The sequence below is a fragment of the Sphaerodactylus townsendi genome, linkage group LG08, assembly GCF_021028975.2.
Source record: "Sphaerodactylus townsendi isolate TG3544 linkage group LG08, MPM_Stown_v2.3, whole genome shotgun sequence".
NCBI lineage: Eukaryota > Metazoa > Chordata > Lepidosauria > Squamata > Sphaerodactylidae > Sphaerodactylus > Sphaerodactylus townsendi.
Window position 1 is genome coordinate 20,702,988 of NC_059432.1, and position 18,835 is coordinate 20,721,822.

At 45.8% G+C, this 18,835-nt stretch overlaps 1 protein-coding gene across 1 annotated transcript in view; it reads right to left on the reverse strand.

The window, feature by feature from the left end:
• TMEM26 (transmembrane protein 26) overlaps positions 1-18,835 on the reverse strand; it is a 39,323-nt gene that overhangs the window by 10,730 nt on the left and 9,758 nt on the right. The window contains exons 2-3 of the mRNA XM_048507014.1: positions 13,093-13,171; positions 834-932 (exon numbers count right to left, since the gene is read on the reverse strand). Of these exons, the coding sequence (XP_048362971.1) occupies positions 834-932; positions 13,093-13,171 (178 nt within the window). The remainder of the gene's footprint in view (positions 1-833; positions 933-13,092; positions 13,172-18,835) is intronic.

The following is an 18,835-nucleotide window of genomic DNA, read 5'->3' on the forward strand; positions in this document are numbered from 1 at the left end:
AATAAGCAGTTTTATGAAAGAGAAAGCCAAAACACCAATGAAAGTTCTAAGGTAAATTTTGCCCGTCGATTTCTCCATTAGCTTCTGTGGTGAAGCATAGAAATTTTAAGGCGAAACATATACAAGGGAGTTTGAGGTAGTTTTCATGTACTAGGTTAGCATGTACTGACAGATGATTAGTAATAATATAATAATTTATTATGATGCTGTTTCTGTGCAAAGGGGTGGACTTCCAATATTTACTAGTCAGAACATTTTGATAACTCGGTAAGAAAACAAGTAATGCTGACAGGACTTGGTGATTTGTAATTAAAGCCAATACAAAAGATAAACTTCGGTGAATTATTTGTTATTGCAGACAAATAGCATTTCCATTAAACCATTTAACCAGATAATGGTAGGAAGAGGTGGACCACAAGGTTAAAGTGTCTGTGTGGAAGTATTTGTATTCAGATGGTTCACTATTCTCTACAAGTAACAGAAAATGGCTTTAAAATGGTTTATCAATGGTTTCTTCATTTTGGAAATTACTAAACATGTACAGAGGGTCTTCTTGTAGATGCTGGTCTTGTTGAGAGGACAAAAGCAGAATTCTGCCACATGTGATAGAATTGTAGTAAAGCGTAGCATTCCTGAAAATTGGTTACAATGCTGTATTAGAAATGTTCACTACTGCTGAAGCATTATTGTACAACTGAAGGACACCTTTGCTAATGCTGGTATTCCAGAAGAGGTCATGACAAAGAATGGAACACAGTTTGCAACAGCGGAATTTGAGTTATTTCAGACATCCTTGTTATTTCAAGGATGAAGTGATAGTAAAAAGCACTCACCTGCTCTAGTATATGGCTTTCTGTGGCATCACTTTTATAATTGTGTTCCTCTCTTTCACTGATATTCTGCACCGGCTGCTGAGATTCATTTAGGCAAAACTGTAATACAAATGTGATTCAGATAAAATTCAGTCCCTCTCTGAATAGACATTTATTGAAGTCATTCATAATGCCAACAGACTTACAATGCAAGAAGAAGAGTTACAGGTTTCTAAATCCATTGAATTCAATGGTCTTCAAAGGGTATTTAGCACTGCCAGTTCAGCTAGAACACTAAGAGCTCTGATCTTGCCCTAGTGTCTCTCAACTAGTCATGTTCAACTACTGGTGGCCCTGAGTGGAGCATTCTTTGTCATCAGCATAATGTGAGGCATCCAACCAGTTCAATAGAAAGCAGATAAGCACCTCACCAGATGTGGAGGCATTAGCCATCTTCTGCATGTTGTTTTTCCTTGACAGATTGGGGTGAAATCATTTGTTTTTGCAAAAGTCACACTGTTGAAGGAGAGATGTCATTTGAACTCACAAGTAGTCCTAAAGGGTTTATAAGCCCTTCATGTGCTATCAATACGTGTTATCATGTTGATTTCCAGTTTGATTCTAGATGTCGAAACAGAGATTATTACATTTAGTAGCAATTATAACATTAATTACAGAAAGAGGAAGCTCCGGTAATATGCTCATATATTTTCATTTGAAATAGAACCTATTGAAGTGCAGCGAAAGATGTCATTTCTATTTCCTACATTTATCTGACTCTTTTTTAGAGTACAATTCTGTGCCTTTCACAATTTCAGTTTTCCTTCTGTATTTGGACTGAGGCTAGAGGGTAGTTTAACCTCTAATACATGAAAGGTGTTTGGCTTAATAGGCTGTATAAATAGCAATAGCAGCCCAATCCTGGGGCTGGGGCGGGGGGGCAGGAGAGATGGGCAGCAAACTGGGATAATGGGAGAATTTTAAAAATGGGGTTAGTCGGACGCCTCTATTATTACTTTTACTGCTATTGTTATCGCTGTTTTAAAGATTTTATAATTTGTCTATTTATATTTTTTGTTGTACACCGCCCAGAGCCCTCCGGGGATGGGGCGGTATAGAAGCTGTAACAATAAATAAATAAATAAATAGTGTCCTAAGAGGAACATGGAGGTGCGGCAAGGAAGAAAATGACAGAAAAATTACCAATGGCCCGAAACTCCCTTATGTGCCTGCCTTTTGGCTAACAGAAGTTGACACCAGCAAAAGGGTATGTTTCAAGGCTGAAAGGAGCCCACATTGGTGCAAGTGGGGATGGTCTTGGGGGAAGACGAAAGGCCTTGGAAAGCCAACACTACCGTTGGCTCTGCCCCCAAGACCACCCCCACTGGCACCAGTGTGGGCTCCTGTTCCTGAAGAGTGCCAGTACAGCAGTGTCATAGAAACTCAGGAAATGCAGACCTGGATGGCTCCCCAGCACCAGCATCAGTGCCCCTCCGCACGTAGAGGGGCAAAGATGTTGGCACGGGGTCACACCGGCTCCACAGCCCTTTAACACACACACCATGGGATGCGCTGTTAAAGCAGCCTTTTTATTTTTAGATGCAGAAATGCTTTCAATAGAATGGAAAGTAAAGGCCTCTTAGCAAGTCATAGGACATTTGAATCTGGTAGCAATCAGTTTATTCCATGGACTGGTCATTCAAGAGGTATGAGGTTGGGTTGTCTGCTGTCTGCTATTGCACTAAAAGTATTAGCCATTCTGATGCAGCAAACAGGAGAGATAAAAGGTATTTGAATGGGGAAAAAACAATTTAAGTTATGTTTGTGTGTGGATTACACAGTTGTATTCTTGATACTGTAAGATCTTGTGAGGAGATGAGGGTGGTAACTGAAGCCTATAAGCAGCTATCGGTCAAGCCCCAGTTCTACGGACCAATTCAGGCTCTGCAACTTTGGGTTTAGAAGCCTTTATTGATAGACACCGGTTGGCCCAAGGAAAGAAGCCAGTTCTGTCTAGAATAACCCAAGTATATCAATTCCCGCTTTGCCTTTCCCCCTCTCAATTCCACACCTCCATCCCACTTCCCAGAGCTCTATAGAAAAGAATGCGAGACAGACTCAAGGTCAGGAATACAGAGATAAATCTGCCACCTGGTCCCAGGCACATCTACTTTGTTGTGCTAGACGAATATGAAAGTAACTTTCCACCACCATATCCGTCTCCCCCCACCCCTCGGTGTAGTCCTGATAGATGCCAGGCTCCAGCCTGACACTATCGAGTTATAAATTAAATCTACAAACATCCACAATCCAGATGCAATGCTCTTGGATGTATGAATTAGATAGTAATTGTTGGATAAGGAAAATAAAACATCAATCTGAATCAATAATATAGGAATACATTAAACAGATGATACTAGTGAACTGGGAAAAATCCATTTTGACTCCTTGAGCTGAGATTGCAAATGCCATAGCAGACCAGGTGCTCGGGAGCAGCAGCAGCAGAAGGCCATTGCTTTCACATCCTGCATGCCACTGCGAGTAGAAAAGTGCTGGACTAGATGGACTCTGGTCTGATTCAGCAGGCTCTTTCTTATGTTCTTGTGACCCTGTGATGGTTAGAAATGCTCTCTCTATATACATTTTCATCACCTTTGTATGATAGGGTTAACCTCATAAAGATGATTTTCCTTTCCAGATTAATATTTTTTATTTCAAAGTATACCAGTAATCATTTCAAAGAAGACATTCAATGAATGGCAAAGATCATTTAATTAATTTACTGGGTGAGAAAAACCAGAAGGAGTTGCGCAGTGGCCCAAGAAAAATGGATTAAGGGAGGGTTTGCTGTCCTAAATATTACTTTATATTATAAAGCTGAGAGATTAAATTGGGGATCAAGCTGGTCAATTAAAGAGACAGAGTTAAAGTGGCTATTTTTGAACAGTGTTTCATGTTGACATCTCCGAGAAGCTGATTTATGCTAAAGAGTTCTGAGAGAATACCTATTACCCAAATTGGTCGGTTCTGCTCCTTTAATTAGTTGGGGGAATTAGCTGGAAATGGAACAGCAATGTGAGAGGTGGATAGGTATACACAGGTCACTCAAAACCAAAATTGAAGTGAAAAAGGGTACGATTTTATTAAGGGATCAAAAATAATAAAAACACACAAGCACACAGAATTTAAGAAGCGTTGGAAGTCAAGAGTTGAGCAACAGCTGGAATGGATGAGGTTATTAGGAGGGCAGTATTTACTGTTCAGATCTGAAGATGTCTTAGAGAACGAGAGAGGAACAGCCAGTGCTTCTTGCAAGCAGGAAAAAAGATGTCAGGTCAAGTAGGAAATGCAAATGCAAATTGCTATTGATTTCGCAGACTGTTATAGGAGAAAATTAACCCTCTGTTAATGATAAGAAGGGCAATCTTCCTGGAGTAATGCAATGTTCTGTTCCCAGGTACGGACAGTGCTGTGGAAAATTATTTAATGAGATTAAAACCTGGGAATGGCCAAGACTTCATGAATTTTGGCCAGTGCTGATAAAATTAAAATAGGGACATTCCAAGTCTTGATGAGCGTGGGATGAAATTAAACAAACTCTGGAGGTTTGTCGACGGTGAATAGTTGGACAGGAGGTTACGAAGATTAAGTTAATAATAGGGAAAGAAGATGCGGGACAGTGCAGTAGGTTTGTTGATGAGATTAGAGTGTGAACATTTGCACGTTCATTGTAAGACTGGAGACAGGTGTGTGATCCCAAGTGTGTACTGTTGGTAGCCAGATTCAAGTGGCTGAGCCCTCAGGAAGGGCCCTCTCTGAAGCTCTTCATTCTCAATTAGGATGGGAAAAGAATGACATCATGGGGTCAGTCAGACCCTCTTGATATGAAACCCTTGAATTAAGACTGGCACTCATCTTACTTTCATTCTGTTCCATGAAACTGGGCTCTAGATGATATCAAGATCCCAGCAGAAATGTCCCCCTTTCCCCCGGTCTGGCTACAGGCTTGTCTGCTATCATAGCTGCATTATCAATTATATCTATGAGGTATGGAATACGCTTAATCAGTTCTTACCACTGATGTTAGCAGTAAGAGAACTCACTAACAGAATTGGTCGGCGTAAAAATAACTGAATGTTGAGAGACTGGACCCCCACTGGCAGATTGGCCTTCCCCAGGGCATCTACCCTGGTGGAGGGGCAAAAGCACCAGCAGGTGGATGCCATGGCCCTAAGGGATGTCTGAATGCAGCACTGGGCATGCATCAGTGATCCCACACCACAGCCGGCTCCCTTAGTGCAGCAGGGGCGTGCTGGAGGTGTTCCTGGAGGTGGAGCCGACTGTAGTTGGCTTCTACCTGGCCTTTAGAGCTTGGAATGTCACAGTCTGGGCCTCCATTCAGTCCAATGGAAGGTTTTCAAGGGGCCAGGGAGTTTTTTTTTCTTTTTGACGGTACCCTCAGACCACCTGAAATCCCTCCACGTGTGGTGCAGCAGTGCAGTGCCAGAGCCATCCCTAGCTACAGCGCCTTCTGGATTGGGCTGTCAGATTTCCAATTGTTTCTTGCTGACAAAGCTAGATAGCAGAGAATTTGCAGGAGATTTAACCCCTCTGAGAAACTTATGTTGTCTACTGAAAAAGTCATGCTTTCAGTCTTTCATAATATATTAAGAACATCTACAAATAGACAACTAATGGAAAATGGCATTTGGCATTGGGTTATGAAGGGAATGGTCTGGTCTTTTCTGCTACCCACAGGATTATCCCTTTCTGTTACCTTCACATTAAGGGAAATGCCATCAAAATGTTATGCCACTGATACCTCCCTCCAGTCATATTGGCAAGAATATACAAAATTTGACTCTTATAGAAAATCTTGTATTATGTGGAGTTAACCTTGGTATAAAGGCTTGAATCTGCTTATTTTTGTGCGCGGCATCTTTAAAATTTGGAAGAACTAAAAACTTGACTCTCCTCAGTAACGGCAGATCTATTTTGTTATTGTTTCTTGTTAACCCTTGTTTATTTGTGTATAATTTGAAAATGAATGATTATGCTGTGGTGGTATTACCTTTTTATGTTTGTAATTGCGAGAAGGAACCATGTTTCCGCATCTTAGATGCCGCAGAGCTGAGAGTCCTTGCTCACAAAGGCAATAAAATGAGATGGCAGAATTTTTAGATGGTGGAAGGAATGTATGAATTCAGCCTTTAGGTGGGAAAGTAACTTGTTTAATATGTAAAAACTCCTTGAAAATTACAAAAAAATAGCACCCCAGTGAGAAAGCTGCAGGCCTACCTCTTCCCATGCTGTGCTAGTTTCCTACTTTCAGGGAAAGTAGGAAAACTTTGAAACACATAATCCTTTGCCTATGATCTGAAGAGTTACATCCTATCCCACCACCCTGCTGCTTCATTATTGCCACCTTCTGCTATGTATACATACTAGGTCTGAAAAGAACATCTTCGGAAAAGAAAACCTGGGAGGGGAAGTAGTATAAAAATATTGTCAGGGAAGACTGCGACAACAGACACATGAAACTGCCTGAATAAAAGACAAATTCTGATTCGGTGACTGTTGCAGCCAAAATAAAAAGGAGGCTTGTGACACCTGAAAGATTAAATGATTAATCGAAGTGTAAACTTTCATGGGCTAAAATCCACTTTGTTAGCTAGAAGTTGAGCCTCCCAGAATACTGTATACATTTGGAAAGCCTGATGTGATTTTTTCCCCATCTGTCTTCCTAAGTGCTTCTGAAACCTCTCATTCCAGGCTGATAAAAAAAAGATAAGAATTCCGACTGAGTTCAGTAACTGAAGATTTTGTTCTTCTCGGGTGTCTCCAAAAGATGACCAGATAGTCTGCGGATTGTCTTCTTTCTTGCTTGCCCTTTTACTGTTTGTGAGCAATGCGTTTAGGAAATGTCAGAAGCTAATAAACTCAGCTATGAACCAGAAAGGTCCGCGGGCCAAATCTTGCCTCCGCTATGATCTCACCGGCAGCAGTGGGGGGCGCGGAGCCTGGGGGTGTGGGGGCAGAGCCAATTTGTCCAGAGACCATTTGTCTCAGGGCATCATTTACCCTGGTACGCCTCTGGTGGGGAGAGGAAGGAATGGAGTTTGTAAGCTGTTCTGAGACGCCCTATAGGAGAGAAAAGCGGAGTATAAATCCAAACTCTGTAACTCTGCTTGGGACTTCACTGTTAGTCTCCAACCTCTGGGCAACTAAGCTGGACTTCTCAAGTGTTGAAGTTCAGGTTGGCCAAGCAAGCAGCTTCTCCTTAGCTGAATCCAGCTATCGTACCATCCAGTGTGTGTGTGTATGAATTTCCTAACTGTTTACACAGACACACACCCCTAGTATTTTCTTGCCAGCCCCTCCACCACCACCACCCTACTTCTCTACTATAAAATATAAGAAAGGGATATAAATGTAGATCTATACTCCTAGAAGATTTATTCATTTTTATTTCATTTCTACACCTTTTGTTTCCATGGTGGTGGCTCAGAGTTGCTTACAGCTTTCTCCCCTTCTTCATTTTACCCCCAGAATCTTGTCACCCGGCAACCTTCCACGGCAGAGTCAGGAATCAAACCTCGATCTCCCAGATCCAAGTCTGACACTCTCACCGCTAAGCCACACTGGCGCCAGTGGCATTTCTGCCTAGGGACAGGGGGTACCCTATGTCCCCGGGCACCTCCCATTTGGTCATGTGGGGGGGGGCGCCACCATTTCAGGGTCGTTTGTGTGATTTTTAATTTTTTTAGTGTTTTTACGTTTTGGCCTGCAGGGGGCGCATTTTTAAGGCTAGCAACACCAAATTTTCAGGGTACCGTCCAGAGACTGTCCTGATGATACCACCCAAGTTTGGTGATGTTTGGTTCAGGGGAAGCAAAGTTATGGACTCCCAAAGAGGGTGCCCCATCCCCATTGTTTTCAATGGGAGCTAACAGGAGATTGGGGCTACCCATTTGAGGGACCATAACTTTGCTCCCCCTGAACCTAACTTCACCAAACTTGGGTGGTATCATAAGAATAGTTACCAGATGATACCCTGAAATTTTGGTATCACTAGCTTTAAAAATACACCCCTTACAGGCACCCCAAGAAAGTTGCCCAAGATTCTTTGTTTTGCAGTGACTTTGCTCCATTGTAGCCAATGGGGAATTTGTGAGTGTGTAGGCAGGCTGCACATTTTTGAAGACAGAGGCACCAGACTTTCAAGGTGGCTCAGGAGGCCCTCCTGGTAATAGCATCCAGGCATAGAGACCTTTGCTTCTGAGGGTTCAATTTTATGGACCCCCAAAAGGCTTATTTTGTTTCCATGCTCCAGATGGCTCTGTGGTAGAGGTTTCAATGGGAGGCACTGTGGTAGGGGTCTTGCTCTGGGTGGGGGCATTTCCTGCAGGGCTGCTGGTGTGAGTCTCCTGAAAGGAACCAACCAAATTTGCTAAAATGCTGTGGGCACCAAGTTGAAGGTGAACCTGATGCCCACAGATTCGGCCATCCCAGGCAAACTTTAGTGCCCCCACCCAGAGCAAGACCACTACCACATTGCCTCCTGTTGAAACCTCTACCACAGCGTCAGCTGGGCATAACAGAAAGCCCCACTGAAGTCTATGGTGGGAAAAATAATGTTTCCCACCATAGAACTTGCTGAAGAGCCTGGCAGATTCTGGGGAATTTCTGAGTGTGTAAGCACTGACCGCACATTTTTTAAGATAGAGGCGCCAGACTTTCAAGGTGGCTCCAAGACGTCTTGGGTAATAGCATCCAAGCTTGGTGAGCTTTGCTTCTGGAGTGGGGAGGGTCGAGTTGAGAGAGTTCTGAGAGAACTCAGCCCACAGGCTTCATGGGCAGGAGCATGGAAACAAAATAAGCCTTTTGGGGGCCCATAAAATTTAACCCTCAGAAGCAAAGGTCTCTATGCCTGGATGCTTTTACCAGGAGGGCTTCCTGGAGCCACCTTGAAAGTCTGGTGCCTCTATCTTCAGAAATGTGCAGCCTGCCTCAGAAATTCCCCATTGGCTACAATGGAGCAAAGTCACTGCAAAACAAAGAATCTTGGGGTGCCTGTAAGGGGTGTATTTTTAAAGCTAGTGAGACCAAAATTTCAGGGTATCATCTGGTAACTATTCTTATGATACCACCCAAGTTTGGAGAAGTTAGGTTCAGGGGGAGCAAAGTTATGGTCCCTCAAATAGGTAGCCCCCATCTACTGTTAGCTCCCATTGAAAACAATGGGGATGGGGGCATTCTATTTGGGCGTCCATAACTTTGCTTCCCCTGAACCAAACATCACCAAACTTGAGTGGTATCATCAGGGCAGTCTCTGGATGATGCCCTGAAATCATGGTGCTGTTAGCTTTAAAATGCCCTCCCTGCAGGCCGAAAAACACCAAAAATACCACCCCCCCCAAAAGCCCAAATACCTTGCATTCATATTTGTTCATATTTGGGCAGGACATAATTGGATACTTTTTGTCCAAATGTGCCCAAATTTGCCCAGATTCTGGCTGAATCTGGTATTTGTTTCATCTAAATCTCCAACCCTCAAAAGTGATGTTGTTTCAGGGTGGGGGAGAATCCACCCCCAAACAGCATCACTTTCAATTTGTTTTAACCAGAGACCCCAGATTCTCCCTTTAAGGTGGATTTAAAAGAAGAATCTGAGCTCCCTAGTTTAAGCACCATTGAAAGTGATGCTGTTTGGGGGTGGATTCCACTGGAGGTGTTTTGTGAGAGATGATGCTGACATTTGTTTGGTAAATGTTTTGCTGGGGGTGGTTTGTGAGAGGTTTACAAACTTAATACCCACTTGCACTGGCTTGGAGTTGTTTCTCAGGCTAACAACCTACCTCATAGGGTTGTTGTGATTAGGAAATTAGGAAAAGAGTTGGTGGGGAGAGAGCCATGTATGTTTTGCTGGGAGTGGGAGGTGTTTTGTGAACTCGTGCAAAAAATAATTGCTTGTTCATGGTGGGGGAGGGTGGCCGCCCATTCGCCGGGGGTGGGGGGAGGCGCCAAACTCAGGTTTTGTCCCCGGGCTCCAGTTTGCCTAGGTTCGCCCCTGACTGGCGCTCAAGGTGTATATAGCAATCAGTCACACATGACATGTTTTCCTGTTTGTGTGACCTTGGCGTATTGGTCTGCGCATTAATATAATGTCACACGATTATGTACTATGATTTCAAACATGAAGTGTAAATGAGCCATGACAATGAAGAAGGGAAGTGACATTAATTTAATCACAGCTGGTCATATCTAATAAAACAGGAATGGGAGAAATGCAAATGAAACACAAATAGCTGTTTTTAATGGTGCTTTAGCAAGGGGTGTTGCCTGAAAATCTCTCACGGAAGTACAGCAACCAACAAGCATAATACAATTTGTGCTCAAACAGCTTTGCGGATTGGTAAACTGCATGATTTATTCACAGAGAGCCCATGCAACTGGATAGTTAGTGCAGTTTCTACTCACTGCTTTTATCATTGGGATGATCTTCAAAATGTTATGCAATATGCATGTCTCTAATCTGGCATCTAGTAAACTTTATAGCTCCATGCTGCCTAAACTAAAAAAAGTTAAAATGAAAAAAAAAACAGTTCTGCAATCCAGATTTTGCCACCTGCATGCCTCATGCAAATGGGACAGATTTCTCTTATTTCGCACAAGATAATCTGTAATTTAACTGTTTTGTGATTTTCAGTGTGTGTAGTGGCTAGAATATCAAGCTAGAATCTTGGGCCCTTTCCGCACGGGCGGTTAATGGCGCCCTGGGGACAGCAAAAACGCCGTCCCCAGGGAGCCATTCGCACAGGGGGCGCAGCTGCTTCGCAGCCGCGCCACCCTTGAGCCGCCTGACCGGCGCGAAGCCGTTGTTTTCTGACCTTGCTCGGGAAGCGAGGTTTCTGGAAAACGGCGGCTTGGAGCCGCTGCCGTGCCCTCCCCCCTTCACTTACCTTGTCTCCGGCTGTCCGGCGCGTCGCCGAGGCCTGGGGACACGCCCCCTGCCCTGCGACGCTGGAGCAGTCGCGCAGGGCCGGGGGGCATGTCTCCAGGCCTCGGCGACCCACCGGACGGCCAAAGACACACCGGGTCAGCTGGGCGATGGCGCTCCGCGGCGAACGGTCCCAGGGGGGTTGGGTTGGTGTGGGATGCGTGAACCCAACCCCCAACGACGCCGTGCGGAAACGGCATTGGAGACCTGGATTCAGATCCCAGCTCTGCTACAGAAGCCTGCTGGATGACCTTAGGTCGATCGCTCCTTCTCAGCCTGACTTACCTCACAAGGCCATTGTTGTCCCAGTGGGTAGAAAGTATAATAAGATCTCAATAAATAAATGATGGGTTCTTAAAAGCAGAGTCAATGGACAGATTCTATGTTTCCAGGGCAAGCCCCGCGTGTTCTAATGCTTGAAACAGGAAATCTAAATAAATTATCTTGTTCTTTCTCCTTCTTAAGCACTCCCACATGGGCCCACAGAGACAGAGGAAAATGAATTTTGCACAGCACAAATATAACGCGTTCAGGATGTTATACGTAGCTTTTTGAGGAGGAACTTTGCACAGGTCTCTTCCCCAGAACGCTAAACTAGTGATCTTTTTGCAAAATCCCGGATTGAAGGCGCTCCTGCGCGAACAAAATAGGCAGGAAGATGCTCCAATTCCCTCCTTTCCACCCTTTCACTTTAGCTTCCACCACAGTCTGCCATTTCAGGAAGAACCTGCCCACCTGCCAGCTATGCAATTTGCCCAGCACGTTTTAGGAAGATTCCCTGAGTGCCCCCCCAGTTTACAAAGTCCCCCAAGCAGGTTTTCTCCCCATGGCAGTGCATATGACCACCATTTCACTCATAGATCTACAGCAACACATTCATTGTAGCCTGGCCATTGCAGGAAAGTCCCTTTTTCTCTTTTTAAAAATTTTGCATGTTGAACATGCAAAGCTATGCAGGTGCAGCCAATTAGATTGTGGGACCATCGACATGGCTGTGAAGGTTCTCTTCTGTATGCATTGCAAACAAAAATTTAAAAAAGAGAAGTGTTTTTGTGCAAAGGCATGAAAACAACCTGAATTGTTTTCAAGGGCTCACATTGCTTCCTGAGTGTGTAGGCGGCACACATGAAATTGGAAAAAAGGAAAACAGGTTTAATTATAATGACTGCAACTCGTTATAAATATGCTGTGCGGACTCCACCAGAAGGACAGAATGACAGAAAATTAAATAAAGATTTGGTGATCTTTACTGCACCAAATTTGCTTTCTTAAGTATCTTGGCTAACTTTGTCATTAGCTCTGGCTGTGTCTGTATCTCCTGGACAGTTGTGAGCTCCAGCTTGGGAAATACCTGGAGGTTTTTAGGGCGGAGCTTGAGGAGGGTGGAGTTTGGGGAGGGGAGGGACTTCTATGAGACATAATGCTGGAGTCCACCTTCCAAAATGGCAGCTTTCTCCCGGTGAACTGATCCCGGAGATCAGATGTAATAGCAGTAATTCTCCAGCTACAACATGAAGGTTGGCAACCCTAGTCTGTAGGGCTAGAGTTGCCAAACTGTAGGTGGGGACTGGAATTCTGGAATTCTGATTTCCAGACTACAGATATGAATTCCTGTGGGGAAAACAAAAGCTTGGGAGGGTAGACTCTGTGGTATCACATCCATGTAGGGTTGTCACGTCTCCCACTAGGGTGGGATGGGGGGTCGCCAGCTCCAGGTTTGGAAACTCCTGGAGTCTTGGGGCAGTGGCGTATCTGCCAGAGGGACATGGGGGGTCAACTGACCCAAGGTGCCACCCATTAGATCGCATGGGGGGTGCCCAGCAGGCCACAGCAGTCTCCCGGCTCGCCCCTCGGCCAGGCCCCACCAGGCTGCTCCTTCAGCCGGCAGAGGAGGGCAGCAACAGTCCCGGGCAGCCTAGCAGGGTTAGGCCAAGGGGGCGGTGGGGTGTGTGCCTTGAGCAGGTGTTGCCCCAGGCGTCATTTTTCTCCAGTACATTTCTGCTTCGTGGTGGTAGCTATGGAGAATAGGATCTTTAGTGAGGTACACTTACATACAGACCCTCCCCCCCCCCAGCACCCATTTTCTCCCTGAGCCTGATCTTTGTAGTCTGGAGATACATTGTGATTTCAGGGGATCCCCAGGGCATACTTGGAGGTTGGCATCCCTACATTCTTGCTGAGCTCCCTCCTTATGTACTGCCCCAAGTCTACAGGAATGTCCCAAGGCAGAGCTAGCAGCCCCACCGTATCCCTCACGCACTGAAATCCAAAATCCAGTACCTGATTTGCTGGATGAAGCTCCAAAAGCCACAATAAAGGGACTGTGCTGATCAGATAAAGGAATATTGCTGGAGAAAACCTGGGAAGGAAGGAAAAGAAGGTGAATTTTCCACGTGCGACATGAATTGTACGGTCCATCAATTATCTGTTTAAAAACAATCAAATTTTGATTGAATTTTTTCTTTTTAGGCCTGCCATTGGGAATACAAAGAAAAAGGGGGATTCACTTTCTAGTCTGGCCAATGCAGATAACTTTCTTCCCGGTTATCAAACTATTTCATTTCAGTACAGTTTGTTCTTTCAATTGTTCTTAGTCCCTGTCAACACATGCTGTGGGAATGAAGTGGTAAAATCTTGAAGCGGTAGATACAGCTCTTCATAATGCAAGAAATCAAACCCCATTTTGAACACTGCAGTCCATTCTGAGTTCATCTAGTTTGCTATTCATAGAAAGATTTCTTTTTTTAATGAAGGCGGACATTCTAAACTATTATTTCCCCGCTTGCAATCTGACGTGGCACAGTTCATTCCACACAACGGTGATGACAGCGTGGTGTAGTGGTTAAGAGCGGCAGACACTAATCTTTTGAACCGGGCTTGATTCCACATTCCTGCTGGGTAACTTTGGGCCAATCACAGTTCTCTCAGAACTCTCTCAGCCCCACCTACTCACAAGGTGCCTTTTGTGGGATGCAGGGAGAAAGGTGATTGTAAGCCACTTGGAGACTCCTTCAGGTAGAGAAAAGGGGGGGGGTATAGAAACCAACACTTTCTGTTGTTTTACCAGAAATGGAGACAATAAAGCAACAGAATGCTTGCTGCTGAGAGCCAACTGATATAACAAAAGATGATGCCTCTTAGTGATTAAGCGGTGGTGGAATTCTAAAAATCCAGTAACTGGTTTGCCCCTCGCCACGCCCCCTCTTGCCATACACCTCCCCCTCCCTCCACTGTTCCCACACCCCACTTAGCCAGCAGAGGAGAGTGGCAGCGGTCTCGGGCAGCCTGGTGGGGCCGGGCCAAGGGGTGACCGGGGAGCCTGCTGCAGGCCGCCCCTTGGCCCAGCCATGCCAGGCTGCTCCAGCTGAGGGGCCGGGCTGAGGGGCAGCCCACAGCCCATTCCCATCAGGCTCCCCAAGACCATCACGACCCTCCTCCAGAGGCTAAGGTAAGTGGGCAGCACTGGGGGTGGGGTGGAGCAGAGGGCTCTGGCTCGGCTCCCCCCCCCCCCCGGCCCTGGGCTACCAGGGCAGGGAGGAGAGCAGAGCCAGGCAGCGCTGGAGGGGGGGTGGAGCAAAAAGCCTTGTTGCTCCATTTCCCAGGGGAGGAGGAGTGAGGGGGCTTTTAACCACCAGTTTGCCTGAACTGGGCCGAACCGGCTGAATCCCACCACTGCAAGCAGTCCTAAATACAACATTGTTCTACCACCTTGATTTCAATGGATTTAGAAGCATGTAACTGTTTAGGATAACACTGTAAGGTGAACAATAATGATTTCTCTGTATGCTACCCATGCTTGGGTCTAGCTTCAGTCTACAGAGACAAACCAACTTAACTTTTTCTGGAATGTGTTTTGGTTTTGGTTCTCCCTGTGCCTTTTCTATGACATTGCTTTGTTTAATAGATGATGGTAGGTCCATTTGGCACAGCACAAATAGGACATCCTGAGGATGAAAAAAAAAGAGGCATTGTAGGGAGGAACTCCGCACAGCTTTTTCCCCAAGACGCGCTCAGGGTGCCTTATTCTAGCCCAAGCTGTCTTATTTTGAAGATGTTAGAAGGAGGACTTTTTTCCTTCACGTCATCTGTAAGACATCTCCTGCTTGGGTTTTCAGAGTTCAGGAGCTCAGGAGGCATCTTATGTTTCCCGCCGGACAGTTCAGCTCTCTGGTCAGTTTCCTCTTCAGCTGGCACCTGGTATTTTGTGTGCTGCTGAAGGGATTCTCCCTGCCTCCGTCTGCTGAGGACTGCCCCAGGATGTTTGCTCTGCAGGCTCCGATCCTGGGCTCCTTTTCAGCCCAAAGAGTACATAGTTTTACCCAGCTGGTCCTGCCAATTCTGGCAATATATAGTTTTTCTTTTTAACATTTTTATGAGGTGTCTGTGAAGAACCATAGACACAGATATGAAAATCTGGACACCTCGGAGAACTGGCCTACCACTGAGAAGCATTGGGTAGACCTGCCCTCTTCAGACCGCTATCCCTCAGACTAGTGTTGCCAGCTCTGGATTGGAAAATACCTGGAGATTTTAGGGGAGGAAATTGGGATATTGGAGTTTAGTGAGGGGGAGGGAATTAGGCTTGCCAACCTCCAGGTGGTGGCCGGAGATTTCCTTGGATTACAGTTGATCTCCAGGTGACAGAAATCAGTTTCCCTGGAGAAAAGGGTAGCTTTGGAAGGTGGACTCTCTGGCACTACACCCCACTTAAGTTCCCCCCTCCACAAACCTCACCCTCCTCAGGCTCTGCCCCCCCCCAAATCTCCAGGTGTTTCCCAACCCAGAGCTGGCAACCCTAGAGGGGCCTCATCAGGATATGAAGCCATAGCGTCCACCCTCCAAAGTAGCCATTTGCTCCAGGATCTCTGCAGTCTGGAGATCAATTGTAACAGCAGGAGATCTCCAGGTGCTTCCTAAAGGTTGTGAACTCCACCCCCTGCCCCAAAACAGCAATGCTTGATCCAGTGGTGGGATCCAAAAATTTTAGTAACAGGTTCCCATGGTGGTGGGATTCAAACTGTGGCATAGCGCCAATGGGGCTGGGCGGGGCAGGATGGGGGCATGGCTGGGCATTCCTGGGCGGGGCTGTGGCAAGGACACAGCCACTGCGCCGGTCCTTGGGTGGGAAACGAATGCACGCAGGCGCAGGCTGCCACGCACGCTGGTGCACCTCCTGCTAGACTGCTTCAAGTTCTGCGCGCTACTGCTGAGAGGAGGGGCGTAACTAAGGCAAAAATCACGTTAGTAACCCCTTCTCGGCACACACAAATAATTAGTAACCTACTCTCGGGAACCTTTGAGAACCTGCTGGATCCTACCTCTGGCTTGATCCCTCCTAGACATCCTGAAACACAATGTGACTTGCATTGCAAAGGGAAGAAGCCGTGCTATGCTGTAGGAGGCTGAGAGGACAAGGATGGAGGGGATATTAACTGCTTTGGATTTAAAGCAGAAGCAGCCAGAAGGGGGCCATCTCAAGCTCTGGGGTGGGGGTAACACAGTGCAGGAGGAAGCGGATGAGCTAGTGACGATGGTGGAAGATGCTCCCCACCCCCAAAAATCTACTGTCTGGAGGCTTTACTTGGCCCTTTGCTTTTGCAAAGCTGGTTTACATTAACTGTAAGAGCCTATCTGGCGTTACTGGACAAGAAGCAGCAGTTTCTAAATGAATTCATTTGGGTTTCCACCCATAGCCCCTTTCCTAAAGCCTCCTTGCTTTCCCACTTTCTTTGACCTCTACTAGTTCGGCCAAAAAACTTTCCCACTGAACCTTAAAAAGTCCAGAATCAGTTCCTGCACATTGATTTCATTTAACACAGAACAGATTGAGCCAAATAAAAGTCTCCAAATGCTGTTAATATTTTTTTTTAATTCCTCGTGTACTTAAAAAAAGTTGGGGCTGTTTCTTCTAATCCTTCTATGTATGGATTCTGTCTTCTGCCTTGCATTAAGTGAAGCCATCAAATAGGGCTCCGTTTGATTGCTGAACTGTAAGGCAGGTGTGTGAGCTGGGAAGGATTGCCCGGGTAAATTTTGCAAGCTCAGCGGGAGACGCCACGCTGCATGACTCCCTTCCCTCTTGGATTTCAGCATTTGAAAAATCCTTCCAGCTGGCCTGAATGCAGTGCTGAGCTAATCAGGCTGTCTTTCGCCAACTGAGCTTCAGGATTTTGGCTCCAGCTTCCTCTTCCTAAAAGGAGCTTGGAAAAAAAATGGGGGGGGGGGGGCTTCTTTCCAGTGTCTGGCCGATAAAAATGAACACTATTGTCCCTGCCTTTCATTAAGAGTAATAATGCATATTGCATGGGTTATTTATTTTAATTTTTTCTATCCTCCAACCCACCATCGACAGGGACTCAAGGTAGATAAAGCCTTTGATCTCCCTTTATTTAGTGTGTGCCCTGGGACTCCCTGCGTATTGCTCAAACAATGAAATAATGAACAATCAATAACAGCACAGTCAACAAAAAGACATCGCTAGGAAACCACTGAGCACGGAATAAAAAAACCTAATTGTAAAAACTAGTTTCAGAACCAACAGACAGGAGCAGAAAGATAATCACAGAAGCTGCAGCTCAAAAAGGGAAAGTGAATTTACGCCTCCAGCTAGGTGAGGGATGAGGAAAAGAAAATGCAATCAACAAATAGAGCAACAACAATTGGGAGAAAAGGACGACCAGGGTCTGTTTTGCTCAGTGCTGAGTATGGGGTTGCCATCCTCCAGGTGTAGCCTGGAGATCTTTTGAAATTGCAAATGATCTACATACTACAGAGATCTGTACCCTTGGAGAAAATGGCACCTTCAGACTCTCTGGTCTCTTCCCTCTCTTCCCTGGTCAGACACCAGAGAGTCTGACCAGGGAAGAGAGGGAAGAGACCAGAGAGTCTGAAGGTGCCATTTTCCCTCTTCCCTCTCCAGATTCCACTCTCAAATCTCTAGGAATTTTCCAACCCAGTGTTGGTAACCCTGGCAGGGAATCTTTACAGTCAAGGCATCACAGTGTATCTTCAGTTCTCATTCAGAGAGTATCAATGGTTAGAGTATCATGCTAAGATCTGGCAAGTATGGGTTCAAATGCTGCTGTATCCATAAAAGTTCATGGCATAATCTTGGGCTGGTTGCTGTCTTTCTAGGTAAGCGCTAAAAGCCCGGCCATCTGCTCCAGGTAATACTAGATTTTGGTGAAAAGTGCCATCAAATTGCGGTCAAATTGCGGTGACTCCACTGGGTCTCTAAACCAAAAGATGTTCAGAGGTGGGTTTTCATTGCCTGTCTCTGCATAGCAGCCCTTGATATCCTCAGTGGTCCTCCATCCAAGTACCGACCAGAGCCAACCCTCCTTGGTTTCTGAGTTCTCGTGAGACTGGGCTAGCCTGCGCCATCCAGGTCAAGCAATACCAGATTTGCCTTATCATAATTAGTATCAAGAGCACAGAGATAGATCTGGGAGTTCAGGGCTGCTCCTCAGCACCTAGCACCACCCACAATTCCACATGAAGCTGCCTTTGGCAGAGTCGACCCATTGTCTGTCTAACTCAGGACTGTGTACTGAGACTAGGTAGTGGTCATTCACATTCTCTACTATGTGATCCTTTTAAGTGGAGATGCCAGGATTGAATCTGGGACCTTCAGAGTGCAGCAGTGGGTTGAACCTGGGACCTTCAGAGCAACAGTGGCATAGTGGTTAAGAGCAGGTGCATTCTAATCTGGAGGAACCGGGTTTGATTCCCCGTTCTGCCAGTTGAGCTTGGAGGCTTATCTGGGGAATTCAGATTAGCTTGTGCACTCCCACACCCACCATCTGGGTGACCTTGGGCTAGTCCCAGTTTTTCAGAGCTCTCAGTCCCACCCACCTCACAGGGTGTTTGTTGTGAGGGGGGAAGGGCAAGGAGGTTGTAAGCCCCTTTGAATCTCCTACAGGAGAGAAAGGGGGGATATAAACCCAAACTCTTCTTCTTCATGTGAAGCAGGCATTCTACCATTGAGTTGTGGCCATTCTCCTGCATTCCATTTCATGGGTAG